Here is a 23,435-nt window from a genome sequence, read left to right on the forward strand (position 1 = left end):
CACACACACACATCACAGTGTAGACACACACACACATCACAGTGTAGAGACACACCACAGTGTAGACACACACACACATCACAGTGTAGACACACACACACACATCACAGTGTAGACACATACCACAGTGTAGAGACACACACACACACCACAGTGTAGACACACACACACACCACAGTGTAGAGGCACACACACACATCACAGTGTAGAGACACACACACACATCACAGTGTAGACACACACCACAGTGTAGAGACACACACACACACCACAGTGTAGAGACACACACACACACCACAGTGTAGACACACACACACACCACAGTGTAGAGACACACACACACATCACAGTGTAGAGACACACACACACATCACAGTGTAGACACACACACACACCACAGTGTAGAGACACACACCACAGTGTAGACACACACACACACATCACAGTGTAGAGACACACACACACATCACAGTGTAGACACACACACATCACAGTGTAGACACACACACATCACAGTGTAGAGACACACACATCACAGTGTAGAGACACACACATCACAGTGTAGACACACACACATCACAGTGTAGACACACACACATCACAGTGTAGAGACACACACACATCACAGTGTAGAGACACACACCACAGTGTAGAGACACACACACCCATCACAGTGTAGACACACACACACATCACAGTGTAGAGACACACACCACAGTGTAGAGACACACACACACATCACAGTGTATAGACACACACCACAGTGTAGACACACACCACAGTGTAGACACACACACACACCACAGTGTAGACACACACACACCTCACAGTGTAGACACACACACACACACACACACACACACACACATCACAGTGTAGACACACACATCACAGTGTAGAGACACACACCACAGTGTAGACACACACCACAGTGTAGAGACACACACACACATCACAGTGTAGACACACACACACATCACAGTGTAGACACACACACACCACAGTGTAGACACACACACACACACACACACACATCACAGTGTAGACACACACACATCACAGTGTAGAGAGAGACACACACACATCACAGTGTAGAGACACACACACACATCACAGTGTAGAGACACACACACATCACAGTGTAGAGACACACACACATCACAGTGTAGAGACACACACACACATCACAGTGTAGAGACACACACACACATCACAGTGTAGACACACACACACATCACAGTGTAGAGACACACATCACAGTGTAGACATACACACACATCACAGTGTAGAGAGAGACACACATCAGTGTAGAGAGACACACACACATCAGTGTAGACACACACACACACATCACAGTGTAGACACACACACACATCACAGTGTAGAGACACACCACAGTGTAGACACACACACACATCACAGTGTAGACACACACACACACATCACAGTGTAGACACACACCACAGTGTAGAGACACACACACACACCACAGTGTAGAGACACACACCACAGTGTAGACACACACACACACATCACAGTGTAGAGACACACACACACATCACAGTGTAGACACACACACATCACAGTGTAGACACACACACATCACAGTGTAGAGACACACACATCACAGTGTAGACACACACACATCACAGTGTAGACACACACACATCACAGTGTAGACACACACACATCACAGTGTAGAGACACACACACATCACAGTGTAGAGACACACACCACAGTGTAGAGACACACACACCCATCACAGTGTAGACACACACACACATCACAGTGTAGAGACACACACCACAGTGTAGAGACACACACACACATCACAGTGTATAGACACACACCACAGTGTAGACACACACCACAGTGTAGACACACACACACACCACAGTGTAGACACACACACACCTCACAGTGTAGACACACACACACATCACAGTGTAGACACACACACACATCACAGTGTAGAGACACACACACACATCACAGTGTAGAGACACACACACACACACACACACACACACACATCACAGTGTAGACACACACATCACAGTGTAGAGACACACACCACAGTGTAGACACACACCACAGTGTAGAGACACACACACACATCACAGTGTAGACACACACACACATCACAGTGTAGACACACACACACCACAGTGTAGACACACACACACACACACACACACATCAGTGTAGACACACACACATCACAGTGTAGAGAGAGACACACACACATCACAGTGTAGAGACACACACACACATCACAGTGTAGAGACACACACACATCACAGTGTAGAGACACACACACACATCACAGTGTAGAGACACACACACACATCACAGTGTAGACACACACACACATCACAGTGTAGAGACACACATCACAGTGTAGACATACACACACATCACAGTGTAGAGAGAGACACACATCAGTGTAGAGAGACACACACACATCAGTGTAGACACACACACACACATCACAGTGTAGACACACACACACATCACAGTGTAGAGACACACCACAGTGTAGACACACACACACATCACAGTGTAGACACACACACACACATCACAGTGTAGACACACACCACAGTGTAGAGACACACACACACACCACAGTGTAGACACACACACACACCACAGTGTAGAGACACACACACACATCACAGTGTAGAGACACACACACACATCACAGTGTAGAGACACACACACACATCACAGTGTAGACACACACCACAGTGTAGAGACACACACACACATCACAGTGTAGAGACACACACACACATCACAGTGTAGACACACCTACACATCACAGTGTTGAGACACACCTACACATCACAGTGTAGACACACACACACACCACAGTGTAGAGACACACACACACACCACAGTGTAGAGACACACACACACATCACAGTGTAGAGAGACACACACACACATCACAGTGTAGAGACACACACACACATCACAGTGTAGAGACACACACACACATCACAGTGTAGAGACACACACACACATCACAGTGTAGACACACACCACAGTGTAGAGACACACACACACACCACAGTGTAGACACACACACACACCACAGTGTAGAGACACACACACACATCACAGTGTAGAGACACACACACACACATCACAGTGTAGAGACACACACACACACATCACAGTGTAGAGACACACACACACATCACAGTGTAGACACACACACACACCACAGTGTAGAGACACACACCACAGTGTAGACACACACACACACATCACAGTGTAGAGACACACACACACATCACAGTGTAGACACACACACATCACAGTGTAGACACACACACATCACAGTGTAGAGACACACACATCACAGTGTAGAGACACACACATCACAGTGTAGACACACACACATCACAGTGTAGAGACACACACACATCACAGTGTAGAGACACACACCACAGTGTAGAGACACACACACACATCACAGTGTAGACACACACACACATCACAGTGTAGAGACACACACCACAGTGTAGAGACACACACACACATCACAGTGTAGAGACACACATCACAGTGTAGAGACACACACCACAGTGTAGACACACACACACATCACAGTGTAGACACACACACACATCACAGTGTAGACACACACACACACACACACACACACACATCACAGTGTAGACACACACATCACAGTGTAGAGACACACACCACAGTGTAGAGACACACACACACATCACAGTGTAGACACACACACACATCACAGTGTAGACACACACACACCACAGTGTAGACACACACACACACACATCACAGTGTAGACACACACACATCACAGTGTAGACACACACACATCGCAGTGTAGAGAGACACACACACATCACAGTGTAGAGACACACACACACATCACAGTGTAGAGACACACACACACATCACAGTGTAGACACACACACACATCACAGTGTAGAGACACACATCACAGTGTAGAGACACACACCACAGTGTAGAGACACACACACACATCACAGTGTAGAGACACACACCACAGTGTAGAGACACACACACACATCACAGTGTAGAGACACACACACACATCACAGTGTAGAGACACACACCACAGTGTAGACACACACACACATCACAGTGTAGACACACACACACATCACAGTGTAGAGAGAGACACACACACATCACAGTGTAGAGAGAGACACACACACATCACAGTGTAGAGACACACACACACCACAGTGTAGAGACACACACATCACAGTGTAGAGAGACACACACACATCGCAGTGTAGAGAGACACACACATCGCAGTGTAGAGAGACACACACACATCACAGTGTAGACACACACACACATCACAGTGTAGAGACACACACCACAGTGTAGAGACACACACCACAGTGTAGAGACACACACACACATCACAGTGTAGAGACACACACATCACAGTGTAGAGACACACACCACAGTGTAGACACACACACATCACAGTGTAGACACACACACACATCACAGTGTAGAGACACACACACACCACAGTGTAGAGACACACACACACATCACAGTGTAGAGACACACACCACAGTGTAGAGACACACACCACAGTGTAGAGACACACACACACATCACAGTGTAGAGAGAGACACACACACATCACAGTGTAGAGACACACATCACAGTGTAGAGACACACACACACATCACAGTGTAGAGAGAGACACACACACATCACAGTGTAGAGACACACACACATCGCAGTGTAGAGACACACTCACATCACAGTGTAGAGAGACACACACTCACATCACAGTGTAGAGACACACACACATCACAGTGTAGAGACACACACACACATCACGGTGTAGACACACACACACATCACAGTGTAGAGAGAGACACACACATCACAGTGTAGAGAGAGACACACACATCACAGTGTAGAGAGAGACACACACATCACAGTGTAGAGAGAGACACACATCACAGTGTAGAGAGACACACACACACATCACAGTGTAGACACACACATCACAGTGTAGAGAGAGACACACACACATCACAGTGTAGAGAGAGACACACACACATCACAGTGTAGACACACACACACACACATCACAGTGTAGACACACACACACCACAGTGTAGAGACACACACACACACACACACACACATCACAGTGTAGACACACACACATCACAGTGTAGACACACACACATCACAGTGTAGAGACACACACACATCACAGTGTAGAGACACACATCACAGTGTAGAGACACACACACATCACAGTGTAGAGAGAGACACACACACATCACAGTGTAGAAAGAGACACACACACATCACAGTGTAGAGACACACACACACATCACAGTGTAGAGACACACACACACATCACAGTGTAGACACACACACACATCACAGTGTAGAGAGAGACACACACACATCACAGTGTAGAGACACACACACATTGCAGTGTAGAGACACACACATCACAGTGTAGAGACACACACACACATCACAGTGTAGAGACACACACACACATCACAGTGTAGAGACACACACACACATCACAGTGTAGACACACACACACATCACAGTGTAGACACACACACACCACAGTGTAGACACACACACACACACACACACACACACATCACAGTGTAGACACACACACATCACAGTGTAGAGACACACACACACATCACAGTGTAGACACACACACATCACAGTGTAGAGACACACACACACCACAGTGTAGAGACACACACCACAGTGTAGAGACACACACACATCACAGTGTAGACACACACACACATCACAGTGTAGACACACACACACCACAGTGTAGACACACACACACATCACAGTGTAGACACACACACATCACAGTGTAGAGACACACACCACAGTGTAGACACACACACACATCACAGTGTAGACACACACACACATCACAGTGTAGACACACACACACATCACAGTGTAGACACACACACACCACAGTGTAGACACACACACACACACACACACACATCACAGTGTAGACACACACACATCACAGTGTAGAGACACACACCACAGTGTAGACACACACACACATCACAGTGTAGACACACACACACATCACAGTGTAGACACACACACACATCACAGTGTAGACACACACACACCACAGTGTAGACACACACACACACACACACACACATCACAGTGTAGACACACACACATCACAGTGTAGAGACACACACACATCACAGTGTAGAGACACACACATCACAGTGTAGAGACACACACACACATCACAGTGTAGAGACACACACACACATCACAGTGTAGAGACACACACACATCACAGTGTAGAGACACACACACATCACAGTGTAGAGAGAGACACACACACATCACAGTGTAGAGACACACACACATCGCAGTGTAGAGACACACACACATCACAGTGTAGAGACACACACACACATCACAGTGTAGAGACACACACACACATCACAGTGTAGAGACACACACACACATCACAGTGTAGAGACACACACACACATCACAGTGTAGAGACACACACACACATCACAGTGTAGAGACACACATCACAGTGTAGAGACACACACCACAGTGTAGACACACACACACATCACAGTGTAGACACACACCACAGTGTAGACACACACACACATCACAGTGTAGACACACACACATCACAGTGTAGAGACACACACCACAGTGTAGAGACACACACATCACAGTGTAGAGACACACACCACAGTGTAGAGACACACACACACATCAGTGTAGAGACACACACCACAGTGTAGACACACACACACATCACAGTGTAGAGAGAGACACACACACATCACAGTGTAGAGACACACACACATCACAGTGTAGAGACACACACACATCACAGTGTAGAGACACACACATCACAGTGTAGAGACACACACACACATCGCAGTGTAGAGACACACACACATCGCAGTGTAGAGAGACACACACACATCACAGTGTAGACACACACACACATCGCAGTGTAGAGACACACACACATCGCAGTGTAGAGAGACACACACACACATCACAGTGTAGAGACACACACACACATCACAGTGTAGACACACACACACACACACACATCACAGTGTAGACACACACACACATCACAGTGTAGACACACACACACATCACAGTGTAGACACACACACACACACACATCACAGTGTAGAGAGAGACACACACATCACAGTGTAGAGAGAGACACACACATCACAGTGTAGAGAGACACACACACATCACAGTGTAGAGAGACACACACACATCACAGTGTAGAGAGAGACACACACATCACAGTGTAGAGAGAGACACACACATCACAGTGTAGAGAGAGACACACACATCACAGTGTAGAGAGAGACACACACATCACAGTGTAGAGAGACACACACACACATCACAGTGTAGACACACACACATCACAGTGTAGACACACACACATCACAGTGTAGAGACACACACACATCACAGTGTAGAGACACACACCACAGTGTAGAGACACACACACACATCACAGTGTAGAGACACACACCACAGTGTAGAGACACACACACACACCACAGTGTAGACACACACCACAGTGTAGACACACACACACATCACAGTGTAGACACACACACACCACAGTGTAGACACACACACACACACACACACCACAGTGTAGACACACACACATCACAGTGTAGAGACACACACCACAGTGTAGAGACACACACACACATCACAGTGTAGACACACACACACATCACAGTGTAGACACACACACACATCACAGTGTAGACACACACACACCACAGTGTAGACACACACACACACCACAGTGTAGACACACACACACACACACACACACATCACAGTGTAGACACACACACATCACAGTGTAGAGACACACACACACATCACAGTGTAGACACACACACATCACAGTGTAGAGACACACACACATCACAGTGTAGAGAGAGACACACACACATCGCAGTGTAGAGACACACACACACATCGCAGTGTAGAGAGACACACACACACATCACAGTGTAGAGACACACACACACATCACAGTGTTGAGACACACACACATCACAGTGTAGACACACACACACATCACAGTGTAGACACACACACACATCACAGTGTAGAGACACACACCACAGTGTAGAGACACACACACACATCACAGTGTAGAGACACACACCACAGTGTAGACACACACACACATCACAGTGTAGACACACACACACATCACAGTGTAGACACACACACCACAGTGTAGACACACACACCACAGTGTAGACACACACACACACCACAGTGTAGACACACACACACATCACAGTGTAGACACACACACACATCACAGTGTAGAGACACACACCACAGTGTAGACACACACACACATCACAGTGTAGAGACACACACACATCACAGTGTAGAGACACACACACACATCACAGTGTAGACATACACACACATCACAGTGTAGAGAGAGACACACATCAGTGTAGAGATACACACACACATCAGTGTAGACACACACACACACATCACAGTGTAGACACACACACACATCACAGTGTAGAGACACACCACAGTGTAGACACACACACACATCACAGTGTAGACACACACACACATCACAGTGTAGACACACACCACAGTGTAGAGACACACACACACATCACAGTGTAGAGACACACACACACCACAGTGTAGAGACACACACACACATCACAGTGTAGAGACACACACACACATCACAGTGTAGACACACACCACAGTGTAGAGACACACACACACACCACAGTGTAGACACACACACACACACACCACAGTGTAGAGACACACACACACACATCACAGTGTAGAGACACACACACACATCACAGTGTAGACACACACACACACCACAGTGTAGAGACACACACCACAGTGTAGACACACACACACACATCACAGTGTAGAGACACACACACACATCACAGTGTAGACACACACACATCACAGTGTAGAGACACACACATCACAGTGTAGAGACACACACATCACAGTGTAGAGACACACACATCACAGTGTAGAGACACACACACACATCACAGTGTAGACACACACACATCACAGTGTAGAGACACACACCACAGTGTAGAGACACACACACACATCACAGTGTAGACACACACACACATCACAGTGTAGAGACACACACCACAGTGTAGAGACACACACACACATCACAGTGTAGAGACACACACCACAGTGTAGAGACACACACCACAGTGTAGACACACACACACATCACAGTGTAGACACACACACACATCACAGTGTAGACACACACATCACAGTGTAGAGAGAGACACACACATCACAGTGTAGAGACACACACACATCACAGTGTAGAGACACACACACATCACAGTGTAGAGACACACACACACATCGCAGTGTAGAGACACACACACATCGCAGTGTAGAGACACACACACATCGCAGTGTAGAGACACACACACACATCGCAGTGTAGAGAGACACACACACATCACAGTGTAGACACACACACACATCGCAGTGTAGAGACACACACACATCGCAGTGTAGAGAGACACACGCACACATCACAGTGTAGAGACACACACACACATCACAGTGTAGAGACACACACACACATCACAGTGTAGAGACACACACACACATCACAGTGTAGACACACACACACACATCACAGTGTAGACACACACACACATCACAGTGTAGACACACACACACACATCACAGTGTAGACACACACACACATCACAGTGTAGACACACACACACACATCACAGTGTAGAGAGAGACACACACATCACAGTGTAGAGAGAGACACACACATCACAGTGTAGAGAGACACACACACACATCACAGTGTAGAGAGAGAGACGCACATCACAGTGTAGAGAGACACACACACATCACAGTGTAGACACACACACACATCACAGTGTAGAGAGAGACACACACATCACAGTGTAGAGAGACACACACACACATCACAGTGTAGACACACACATCACAGTGTAGAGAGACACACACATCACAGTGTAGACACACACACACACATCACAGTGTAGACACACACACACATCACAGTGTAGAGAGAGACACACACATCAGTGTAGAGAGACACACACACATCAGTGTAGACACACACACACAAATCACAGTGTAGACACACACACACATCACAGTGTAGAGACACACCACAGTGTAGACACACACACACATCACAGTGTAGACACACACACACACATCACAGTGTAGAGACACACACCACAGTGTAGAGACACACACACACATCACAGTGTAGAGACACACACATCACAGTGTAGAGACACACACACACATCACAGTGTAGAGACACACACACACATCACAGTGTAGACACACACCACAGTGTAGAGACACACACACACACCACAGTGTAGACACACACACACACCACAGTGTAGAGACACACACACACATCACAGTGTAGAGACACACACAGACACACATCACAGTGTAGAGACACACACACACATCACAGTGTAGACACACACACACACCACAGTGTAGAGACACACACCACAGTGTAGACACACACACACACATCACAGTGTAGAGACACACACACACATCACAGTGTAGACACACACATCACAGTGTAGACACACACACATCACAGTGTAGAGACACACACATCACAGTGTAGACACACACACATCACAGTGTAGAGACACACACATCACAGTGTAGAGACACACACATCACAGTGTAGAGACACACACACATCACAGTGTAGAGACACACACCACAGTGTAGAGACACACACACCCATCACAGTGTAGACACACACACACATCACAGTGTAGAGACACACACCACAGTGTAGAGACACACACACACATCACAGTGTATAGACACACACCACAGTGTAGACACACACCACAGTGTAGACACACACACACACCACAGTGTAGACACACACACACATCACAGTGTACACACACACACACACACACACACACACATCACAGTGTAGATACACACATCACAGTGTAGAGACACACACCACAGTGTAGACACACACCACAGTGTAGAGACACACACACACATCACAGTGTAGACACACACACACATCACAGTGTAGACACACACACACATCACAGTGTAGACACACACACACCACAGTGTAGACACACACACACACACACACACACATCACAGTGTAGACACACACACATCACAGTGTAGAGAGAGACACACACACATCACAGTGTAGAGACACACACACACATCACAGTGTAGAGACACACACACATCACAGTGTAGAGACACACACACACATCACAGTGTAGAGACACACACACACATCACAGTGTAGAGACACACACACACATCACAGTGTAGACACACACACATCACAGTGTAGAGACACACATCACAGTGTAGACATACACACACATCACAGTGTAGAGAGAGACACACATCAGTGTAGAGAGACACACACACATCAGTGTAGACACACACACACATCACAGTGTAGACACACACACACATCACAGTGTAGAGACACACCACAGTGTAGACACACACACACATCACAGTGTAGACACACACACACACATCACAGTGTAGACACACACCACAGTGTAGAGACACACACACACACCACAGTGTAGACACACACACACACCACAGTGTAGAGACACACACACACACATCACAGTGTAGAGACACACACACACATCACAGTGTAGAGACACACACACACATCACAGTGTAGACACACACCACAGTGTAGAGACACACACACACATCACAGTGTAGAGACACACACACACATCACAGTGTAGACACACCTACACATCAGTGTTGAGACACACCTACACATCACAGTGTAGACACACACACACACCACAGTGTAGAGACACACACACACATCACAGTGTAGAGACACACACACACATCACAGTGTAGAGACACACACACACATCACAGTGTAGAGACACACACACACATCACAGTGTAGACACACACCACAGTGTAGAGACACACACACACACCACAGTGTAGACACACACACACACCACAGTGTAGAGACACACACACACATCACAGTGTAGAGACACACACACACACATCACAGTGTAGAAACACACACACACATCACAGTGTAGACACACTCACACACCACAGTGTAGAGACACACACCACAGTGTAGACACACACACACACATCACAGTGTAGAGACACACACACACATCACAGTGTAGACACACACACATCACAGTGTAGACACACACACATCACAGTGTAGAGACACACACATCACAGTGTAGAGACACACACATCACAGTGTAGACACACACACATCACAGTGTAGAGACACACACACATCACAGTGTAGAGACACACACCACAGTGTAGAGACACACACACCCATCACAGTGTAGACACACACACACATCACAGTGTAGAGACACACACCACAGTGTAGAGACACACACACACATCACAGTGTATAGACACACACCACAGTGTAGACACACACCACAGTGTAGACACACACACACACCACAGTGTAGACACACACACACATCACAGTGTAGACACACACACACACACACACACACATCACAGTGTAGACACACACATCACAGTGTAGAGACACACACCACAGTGTAGAGACACACACACACATCACAGTGTAGACACACACACACATCACAGTGTAGACACACACACACCACAGTGTAGACACACACACACACACACACACACACACATCACAGTGTAGACACACACACATCACAGTGTAGAGAGAGACACACACACATCACAGTGTAGAGACACACACACACATCACAGTGTAGAGACACACACACATCACAGTGTAGAGACACACACACACATCACAGTGTAGAGACACACACACACATCACAGTGTAGACACACACACACATCACAGTGTAGAGACACACACCACAGTGTAGAGACACACACACACATCACAGTGTAGAGACACACACCACAGTGTAGAGACACACACACATCACAGTGTAGACACACACACACATCACAGTGTAGAGACACACACCACAGTGTAGACACACACACACATCACAGTGTAGAGACACACACACATCACAGTGTAGAGACACACACACATCACAGTGTAGAGACACACACACACATCACAGTGTAGAGACACACACACACATCACAGTGTAGAGACACACACACACATCAGTGTAGACACACACACACATCACAGTGTAGAGACACACACCACAGTGTAGAGACACACACACACATCACAGTGTAGAGACACACACCACAGTGTAGAGACACACACACATCACAGTGTAGAGACACACACCACAGTGTAGACACACACACATCACAGTGTAGACACACACACACATCACAGTGTAGAGACACACACCACAGTGTAGACACACACACACATCACAGTGTAGACACACACACACATCACAGTGTAGAGAGACACACCACAGTGTAGAGACACACACACACATCACAGTGTGGAGACACACACCACAGTGTAGAGACACACACACACATCACAGTGTAGACACACACACACATCACAGTGTAGAGAGAGACACACACACATCACAGTGTAGAGACACACACACACATCACAGTGTAGAGACACACTCACATCACAGTGTAGAGACACACACACACATCACAGTGTAGACACACACACACATCGCAGTGTAGAGACACACTCACATCACAGTGTAGAGAGACACACACTCACATCACAGTGTAGAGACACACACACACATCACAGTGTAGAGACACACACACACATCACGGTGTAGACACACACACACATCACAGTGTAGAGAGAGACACACACATCACAGTGTAGAGAGAGACACACACATCACAGTGTAGAGAGAGACACACACATCACAGTGTAGAGAGAGACACACATCACAGTGTAGAGAGACACACACACACATCACAGTGTAGACACACACATCACAGTGTAGAGAGAGACACACACACATCACAGTGTAGAGAGAGACACACACACATCACAGTGTAGACACACACACACACATCACAGTGTAGACACACACACACCACAGTGTAGAGACACACACACACACACACACACACATCACAGTGTAGACACACACACATCACAGTGTAGACACACACACATCACAGTGTAGAGACACACACACATCACAGTGTAGAGAGAGACACACACACATCACAGTGTAGAAAGAGACACACACACATCACAGTGTAGAGACACACACACACATCACAGTGTAGAGACACACACACACATCACAGTGTAGACACACACACACATCACAGTGTAGAGAGAGACACACACACATCACAGTGTAGAGACACACACACATTGCAGTGTAGAGACACACACATCACAGTGTAGAGACACACACACACATCACAGTGTAGAGACACACACACACATCACAGTGTAGAGACACACACACACATCACAGTGTAGACACACACACACATCACAGTGTAGACACACACACACCACAGTGTAGACACACACACACACACACATCACAGTGTAGACACACACACATCACAGTGTAGAGACACACACACATCACAGTGTAGACACACACACATCACAGTGTAGAGACACACACACACCACAGTGTAGAGACACACACCACAGTGTAGAGACACACACACATCACAGTGTAGACACACACACACATCACAGTGTAGACACACACACACCACAGTGTAGACACACACACACATCACAGTGTAGACACACACACACACATCACAGTGTAGAGACACACACCACAGTGTAGACACACACACACATCACAGTGTAGACACACACACACATCACAGTGTAGACACACACACACATCACAGTGTAGACACACACACACCACAGTGTAGACACACACACACACACACACACACACACATCACAGTGTAGACACACACACATCACAGTGTAGAGACACACACACATCACAGTGTAGAGACACACACACATCACAGTGTAGAGACACACACATCACAGTGTAGAGACACACACACACATCACAGTGTAGAGACACATACACATCACAGTGTAGAGACACACACACATCACAGTGTAGAGAGAGACACACACACATCACAGTGTAGAGACACACACACATCGCAGTGTAGAGACACACACACACATCACAGTGTAGAGACACATACACATCACAGTGTAGAGACACACACACATCACAGTGTAGAGAGAGACACACACACATCACAGTGTAGAGACACACACACACATCACAGTGTAGAGACACATACACATCACAGTGTAGAGACACACACACATCACAGTGTAGAGAGAGACACACACACATCACAGTGTAGAGACACACACACATCACAGTGTAGAGACACACACACACATCACAGTGTAGAGACACATACACATCACAGTGTAGAGACACACACACATCACAGTGTAGAGAGAGACACACACACATCACAGTGTAGAGAGAGACACACACACATCACAGTGTAGAGACACACACACATCGCAGTGTAGAGACACACACACATCACAGTGTAGAGACACACACACACATCACAGTGTAGAGACACACACACACATCACAGTGTAGAGACACACACACACATCACAGTGTAGAGACACACACACACATCACAGTGTAGAGACACACACACACATCACAGTGTAGAGACACACACACACATCACAGTGTAGACACACACACACATCACAGTGTAGAGACACACATCACAGTGTAGAGACACACACCACAGTGTAGAGACACACACACATCACAGTGTAGACACACACACACCACAGTGTAGACACACACACACATCACAGTGTAGACACACACACACATCACAGTGTAGAGACACACACCACAGTGTAGAGACACACACACACATCACAGTGTAGAGACACACACCACAGTGTAGAGACACACACACACATCACAGTGTAGAGACACACACCACAGTGTAGACACACACACACATCACAGTGTAGAGAGAGACACACACACATCACAGTGTAGAGACACACACACATCACAGTGTAGAGACACACACATCACAGTGTAGAGACACACACACACATCGCAGTGTAGAGACACACACACATCGCAGTGTAGAGAGACACACACACATCACAGTGTAGACACACACACACATCGCAGTGTAGAGACACACACACATCGCAGTGTAGAGAGACACACACACACATCACAGTGTAGAGACACACACACACATCACAGTGTAGACACACACACACACATCACAGTGTAGAGACACATACACATCACAGTGTAGAGACACACACACATCACAGTGTAGAGAGAGACACACACACATCACAGTGTAGAGACACACACACATCGCAGTGTAGAGACACACACACATCACAGTGTAGAGACACACACACACATCACAGTGTAGAGACACACACACACATCACAGTGTAGAGACACACACACACATCACAGTGTAGAGACACACACACACATCACAGTGTAGAGACACACACACACATCACAGTGTAGACACACACACACATCACAGTGTAGAGACACACATCACAGTGTAGAGACACACACCACAGTGTAGAGACACACACACATCACAGTGTAGACACACACACACCACAGTGTAGACACACACACACATCACAGTGTAGACACACACACACATCACAGTGTAGAGACACACACCACAGTGTAGAGACACACACACACATCACAGTGTAGAGACACACACCACAGTGTAGACACACACACACATCACAGTGTAGAGAGAGACACACACACATCAGTGTAGAGACACACACACATCACAGTGTAGAGACACACACACATCACAGTGTAGAGACACACACATCACAGTGTAGAGACACACACACACATCGCAGTGTAGAGACACACACACATCGCAGTGTAGAGAGACACACACACATCACAGTGTAGACACACACACACATCGCAGTGTAGAGACACACACACATCGCAGTGTAGAGATACACACACACACATCACAGTGTAGACACACACACACACATCACAGTGTAGACACACACACACACATCACAGTGTAGACACACACACACATCACAGTGTAGACACACACACACACACACCACAGTGTAGAGAGAGACACACACATCACAGTGTAGAGAGAGACACACACATCACAGTGTAGAGAGACACACACACATCACAGTGTAGAGAGACACACACACATCACAGTGTAGAGAGAGACACACACATCACAGTGTAGAGAGAGACACACACATCACAGTGTAGAGAGAGACACACACATCACAGTGTAGAGAGAGACACACACATCACAGTGTAGAGAGACACACACACACATCACAGTGTAGACACACACACATCACAGTGTAGACACACACACATCACAGTGTAGACACACACACATCACAGTGTAGAGACACACACACATCACAGTGTAGAGACACACACCACAGTGTAGAGACACACACACACATCACAGTGTAGAGACACACACCACAGTGTAGAGACACACACACACACCACAGTGTAGACACACACCACAGTGTAGACACACACACACATCACAGTGTAGACACACACACACCACAGTGTAGACACACACACACACACACACACACACACACCACAGTGTAGACACACACACATCACAGTGTAGAGACACACACCACAGTGTAGAGACACACACACACATCACAGTGTAGAGACACACACACACATCACAGTGTAGACACACACACACATCACAGTGTAGACACACACACACCACAGTGTAGACACACACACACACACACACACACATCACAGTGTAGACACACACACATCACAGTGTAGAGACACACACACACATCACAGTGTAGAGACACACACACACATCACAGTGTAGACACACACACATCACAGTGTAGACACACACACATCACAGTGTAGAGACACACACACATCACAGTGTAGAGAGAGACACACACACATCGCAGTGTAGAGACACACACACACATCGCAGTGTAGAGAGACACACACACACATCACAGTGTAGAGACACACACACACATCACAGTGTAGAGACACACACACATCACAGTGTAGACACACACACACATCACAGTGTAGAGACACACACCACAGTGTAGAGACACACACACACATCACAGTGTAGAGACACACACCACAGTGTAGACACACACACACATCACAGTGTAGACACACACACCACAGTGTAGACACACACACCACAGTGTAGACACACACACACACCACAGTGTAGACACACACACACATCACAGTGTAGACACACACACACATCACAGTGTAGAGACACACACCACAGTGTAGACACACACACACATCACAGTGTAGAGACACACACACATCACAGTGTAGAGACACACACACACATCACAGTGTAGAGACACACACACACATCACAGTGTAGAGACACACACACACATCACAGTGTAGAGACACACACACATCACAGTGTAGAGACACACACACACACCACAGTGTAGAGACACACACCACAGTGTAGAGACACACACACACACCACAGTGTAGAGACACACACACACCACAGTGTAGAGACACACACCACAGTGTAGAGACAGACACACACACACACTACAGTGTAGACACACACACACACATCACAGTGTAGAGACACACACCACAGTGTAGAGACACACACATCAGTGTAGACACACACATCACAATGTAGACACACACACATCAGTGTAGACACACACACACACACACATCACAGTGTAGACACACACACATCACAATGTAGACACACACATCAGTGTAGACACACACACACACACACATCACAGTGTAGACACACATCACAATGTAGACACACACACATCACAATGTAGACACACACATCAGTGTAGACACACACACACACACACATCACAGTGTAGACACACACACACACATCACATTGTAGACACACACACACACACATCACAGTGTAGACACACACACATCAGTGTAGACACACACACATCACAATGTAGACACACACACACACACCACAGTGTAGAGACAGACACACACACACACTACAGTGTAGACACACACACACACTACAGTGTAGACACACACACACACATCACAGTGTAGAGACACACATCACAGTGTAGAGACACACACCACAGTGTAGAGACACACACCACAGTGTAGAGACACACACCACAGTGTAGAGACACACACCACAGTGTAGAGACACACACACATCACAGTGTAGAGAGAGACACACACACATCACAGTGTAGAGACACACACATCACAGTGTAGACACACACACACATCACAGTGTAGAGACACACACACACATCACAGTGTAGAGACACACACACACATCACAGTGTAGAGACACACACACACATCACAGTGTAGAGACACACACACACATCACAGTGTAGAGACACACACACATATCACAGTGTAGAGACACACACATCACAGTGTAGAGACACACACATCACAGTGTAGAGACACACACCACAGTGTAGAGACACACACACACATCACAGTGTAGAGACACACACCACAGTGTAGAGACACACACACACATCACAGTGTAGAGACACACACACACCACAGTGTAGAGACACACACCACAGTGTAGAGACACACACCACAGTGTAGAGACACACACACACACACCACAGTGTAGAGACACACACACACACACCACAGTGTAGAGAGAGACACACACACATCACAGTGTAGAGACACACACATCACAGTGTAGAGACACACACATCACAGTGTAGAGACACACACACACATCACAGTGTAGAGACACACACACACACACATCAGTGTAGAGAGAGACACACACACATCACAGTGTAGAGACACACACATCACAGTGTAGAGACACACACATCACAGTGTAGAGACACACACACACATCACAGTGTAGACACACACACACACATCACAGTGTAGAGACACACACACATCACAGTGTAGAGACACACACACATCACAGTGTAGAGACACACACACACACCACAGTGTAGAGACACACACACACATCACAGTGTAGAGACACACACACACATCACAGTGTAGAGACACACACACACATTAGTGTAGACACACACACACATCACAGTGTAGAGACACACACACACATCACAGTGTAGAGACACACACACACACCACAGTGTAGAGACACACACCACAGTGTAGAGACACACACACACACACCACAGTGTAGAGACACACACCACAGTGTAGAGACACACACCACAGTGTAGAGACACACACACACACACCACAGTGTAGAGACACACACACACACACCACAGTGTAGAGACACACACCACAGTGTACAGACACACACCACAGTGTAGAGACACACACACACATCACAGTGTAGAGACACACACCACAGTGTAGACACACACACACATCACAGTGTAGACACACACACACATCACAGTGTAGAGACACACACCACAGTGTAGAGACACACACACACACACCACAGTGTAGAGACACACACACACACACCACAGTGTAGAGACACACACCACAGTGTACAGACACACACCACAGTGTAGAGACACACACACACATCACAGTGTAGAGACACACACCACAGTGTAGACACACACACACATCACAGTGTAGAGACACACACCACAGTGTAGACACACACACATCACAGTGTAGACACACACATCACAGTGTAGAGAGAGACACACACACATCACAGTGTAGAGACACACACATCACAGTGTAGAGACACACACACACACACACACATCACAATGTAGACACACATCACAGTGCAGACACACACATCACAGTGTAGACACACACACACACACACATCACAATGTAGACACACATCACAGTGTAGACACACACACATACACACCACAGTGTAGACACACACACACACACACATCACAATGTAGACACACATCACAGTGTAGACACACACACACCACAGTGTAGACACACACACACACACACATCACAATGTAGACACACATCACAGTGTAGACACACACACACACATCACAGTGCAGACACACACACACACATCACAATGTAGACACACATCACAGTGTAGACACACACACACACACACCACAGTGTAGACACACACACACACACACATCACAATGTAGACACACATCACAGTGTAGACACACACACACACACCACAGTGTAGACACACACACACACACACATCACAATGTAGACACACATCACAGTGTAGACACACACACACACACCACAGTGTAGACACACACACACACACACATCACAATGTAGACACACATCACAGTGTAGACACACACACACACACCACAGTGTAGACACACACACACACACACATCACAATGTAGACACACATCACAGTGTAGACACACACACACACATCACAGTGCAGACACACACACATGCACAGACACACTGTACGCTGATGTGTGGTTAGTGTGGCTTCTGTACATTATTGACTAGGTGTGTGTACACCTCTTTGTGTGTGCCTCTGTGTGTGTGTGTGAGGATGTGTGTTAATGGTATTGTGTGTTTTTCTGCTCATAGCATGGACCCATTCATGTGACTAATTTAGGTTCAGGCTTCTCAGTGGGCAGCCCCGAGACTGAAGGACCTCAACAAAACATTTCTGCTACCTGTGGGGAGAGACAGGAGAGAGACAGGTACACACACACACACACAATAGAGTCTGTCCATGTTCTATGTTAGGACATCAGAGTTGATAGGAGAGAGACTGAGTGAGTCTGAAGAGATCTGAGTTGGACAGGAGACAAGATAAAATATAGATTCTGGAAAGAGGAGATGACTGGAGTGAGAAAGAGAAAGACTGGATTGAGAAAGACTGAGAGGAGTGAGAGAGAGACAGGTGTGTGATGTAATATGTCCATCTCTATGTCCACTATACAGTAGGCAGATGATGCCGCCTCTACCCCTACCACTGAGCAGTGGAATGAGAGAGCAGAAGAATGAGGAGCGACTGCATGGCTCCCTGGGTAAGACACACACGTACACACACACACACACACACACACACACACACACACACACACGTACACACACACACATACACACACCATATATCTGATACAAGTAATATAAGGCACTGTTTTTTTGTGGACTCTCAGAAGCCCCTTCTCCTTCTCTGATGGTGGATTCGTCAGTCCCTCACCCTCTCAAACGGATGGCTCGTGCACGCGCACGTGTGTGTAGACGTGAGGCTAACTGTGCTCTCTCTTGTGTTTGTGTGTTCTCTCTCTCTCTTTGTGTTTTTCTGTTTCATGACCCGTGGTGTGATGTGGTGGGGGTGGGGCCACCTTCTCTTCTACTTCCTGACTGGATGGCTTCACCATTGTTCCCCCACCAAACCAACCAATGAAAACTGTTCTTCATTCATCACCACTTCTGCTGGTCAACAATGTGTGTGTGTGTGTGTGTGTGTTGCATTGGTTATTTGTTATTATGCGGGCTGTTTCTCTTTCTCTGTCTCTCTCTCCTTCTCTCTCTCTCTCTCTCTCTCTCAGCTCCTCAGATTAAGCGCATCAGGACGGGGTTGGTATCGTACTCTGGTGATTCTTCTGATGAAGAGGAGGAACTTGTATCTCAGAAAGTGGGTGAAGCCAATGTGGTTAGCTCCTCCCCTTCAACATGGACTGCTGGGCCCTTCAGATGCCCTGCCCCTTCTCAGCCACACCCCAAAACACAGACAACACAGTCAATGCCTTTCTGGATGGCGCCATGAAAGGGAGGTGTTACACACACACACATACACACACACACACACACAGCCTTTGTGTGACGAGAATTCCCTGGGCTGGAGCTTATTTTTCATCAGCCAGTTGTGTGCTGGCACTAGCCAGCTAACTTGTTTGCGATTGGTTGATCAAATGTAATAAATGTATTTCCGCTTTTGTTGACACAGACCTCTGACCCATGGCAACATCAGTACACTACACTTTCGTTCCTCTCTGCCCTTAAGCTTGCATTGAGTAGGGTAAACTGATTTATTGATGTGACAGAAAATGATGTACAGGTGTAATGTAATAAACTGGACAACAGTGTTTGCATTTTTTCTCAGAATAAATTGCTATATCTTAAAACTGATTGGTTGTTTTGTGTGTGATTAACACATTTTGTTTATTGATGATGTATTACACATTTTGATTTTCAACATACACACATTGTGTGAGTGATGTGAGAATGTTTGTGGGTTTTTGTTCTGCTAAGTAGTGACCCCAAGT

At 46.8% G+C, this 23,435-nt stretch overlaps 1 protein-coding gene across 5 annotated transcripts in view; it reads left to right on the plus strand.

Moving 5' to 3' along the window:
- The window catches only part of khdc4 (KH domain containing 4, pre-mRNA splicing factor), a 54,465-nt gene extending 31,223 nt beyond the window's left edge, over positions 1–23,242 (plus strand). Inside the window, exons 11-13 of one of the 5 annotated variants that reach the window (XR_009204864.1) lie at positions 21,773–21,860; positions 22,105–22,190; positions 22,719–22,781. Coding sequence is in view for 3 of the 5 variants with exons in the window: in XM_058393730.1 (XP_058249713.1) it covers positions 21,745–21,860; positions 22,105–22,190; positions 22,323–22,573 (453 nt within the window). In the remaining 2 variants the exon portion in view is untranslated. The other 4 variants (XR_009204865.1, XM_058393731.1, XM_058393730.1 and 1 more) reach the window with 4 other exon arrangements.
- The last annotated feature ends 193 nt before the right edge of the window (positions 23,243–23,435 follow it).

This window comes from Hemibagrus wyckioides, linkage group LG01, assembly GCF_019097595.1.
Source record: "Hemibagrus wyckioides isolate EC202008001 linkage group LG01, SWU_Hwy_1.0, whole genome shotgun sequence".
In the NCBI taxonomy this organism is placed as follows: domain Eukaryota; kingdom Metazoa; phylum Chordata; class Actinopteri; order Siluriformes; family Bagridae; genus Hemibagrus; species Hemibagrus wyckioides.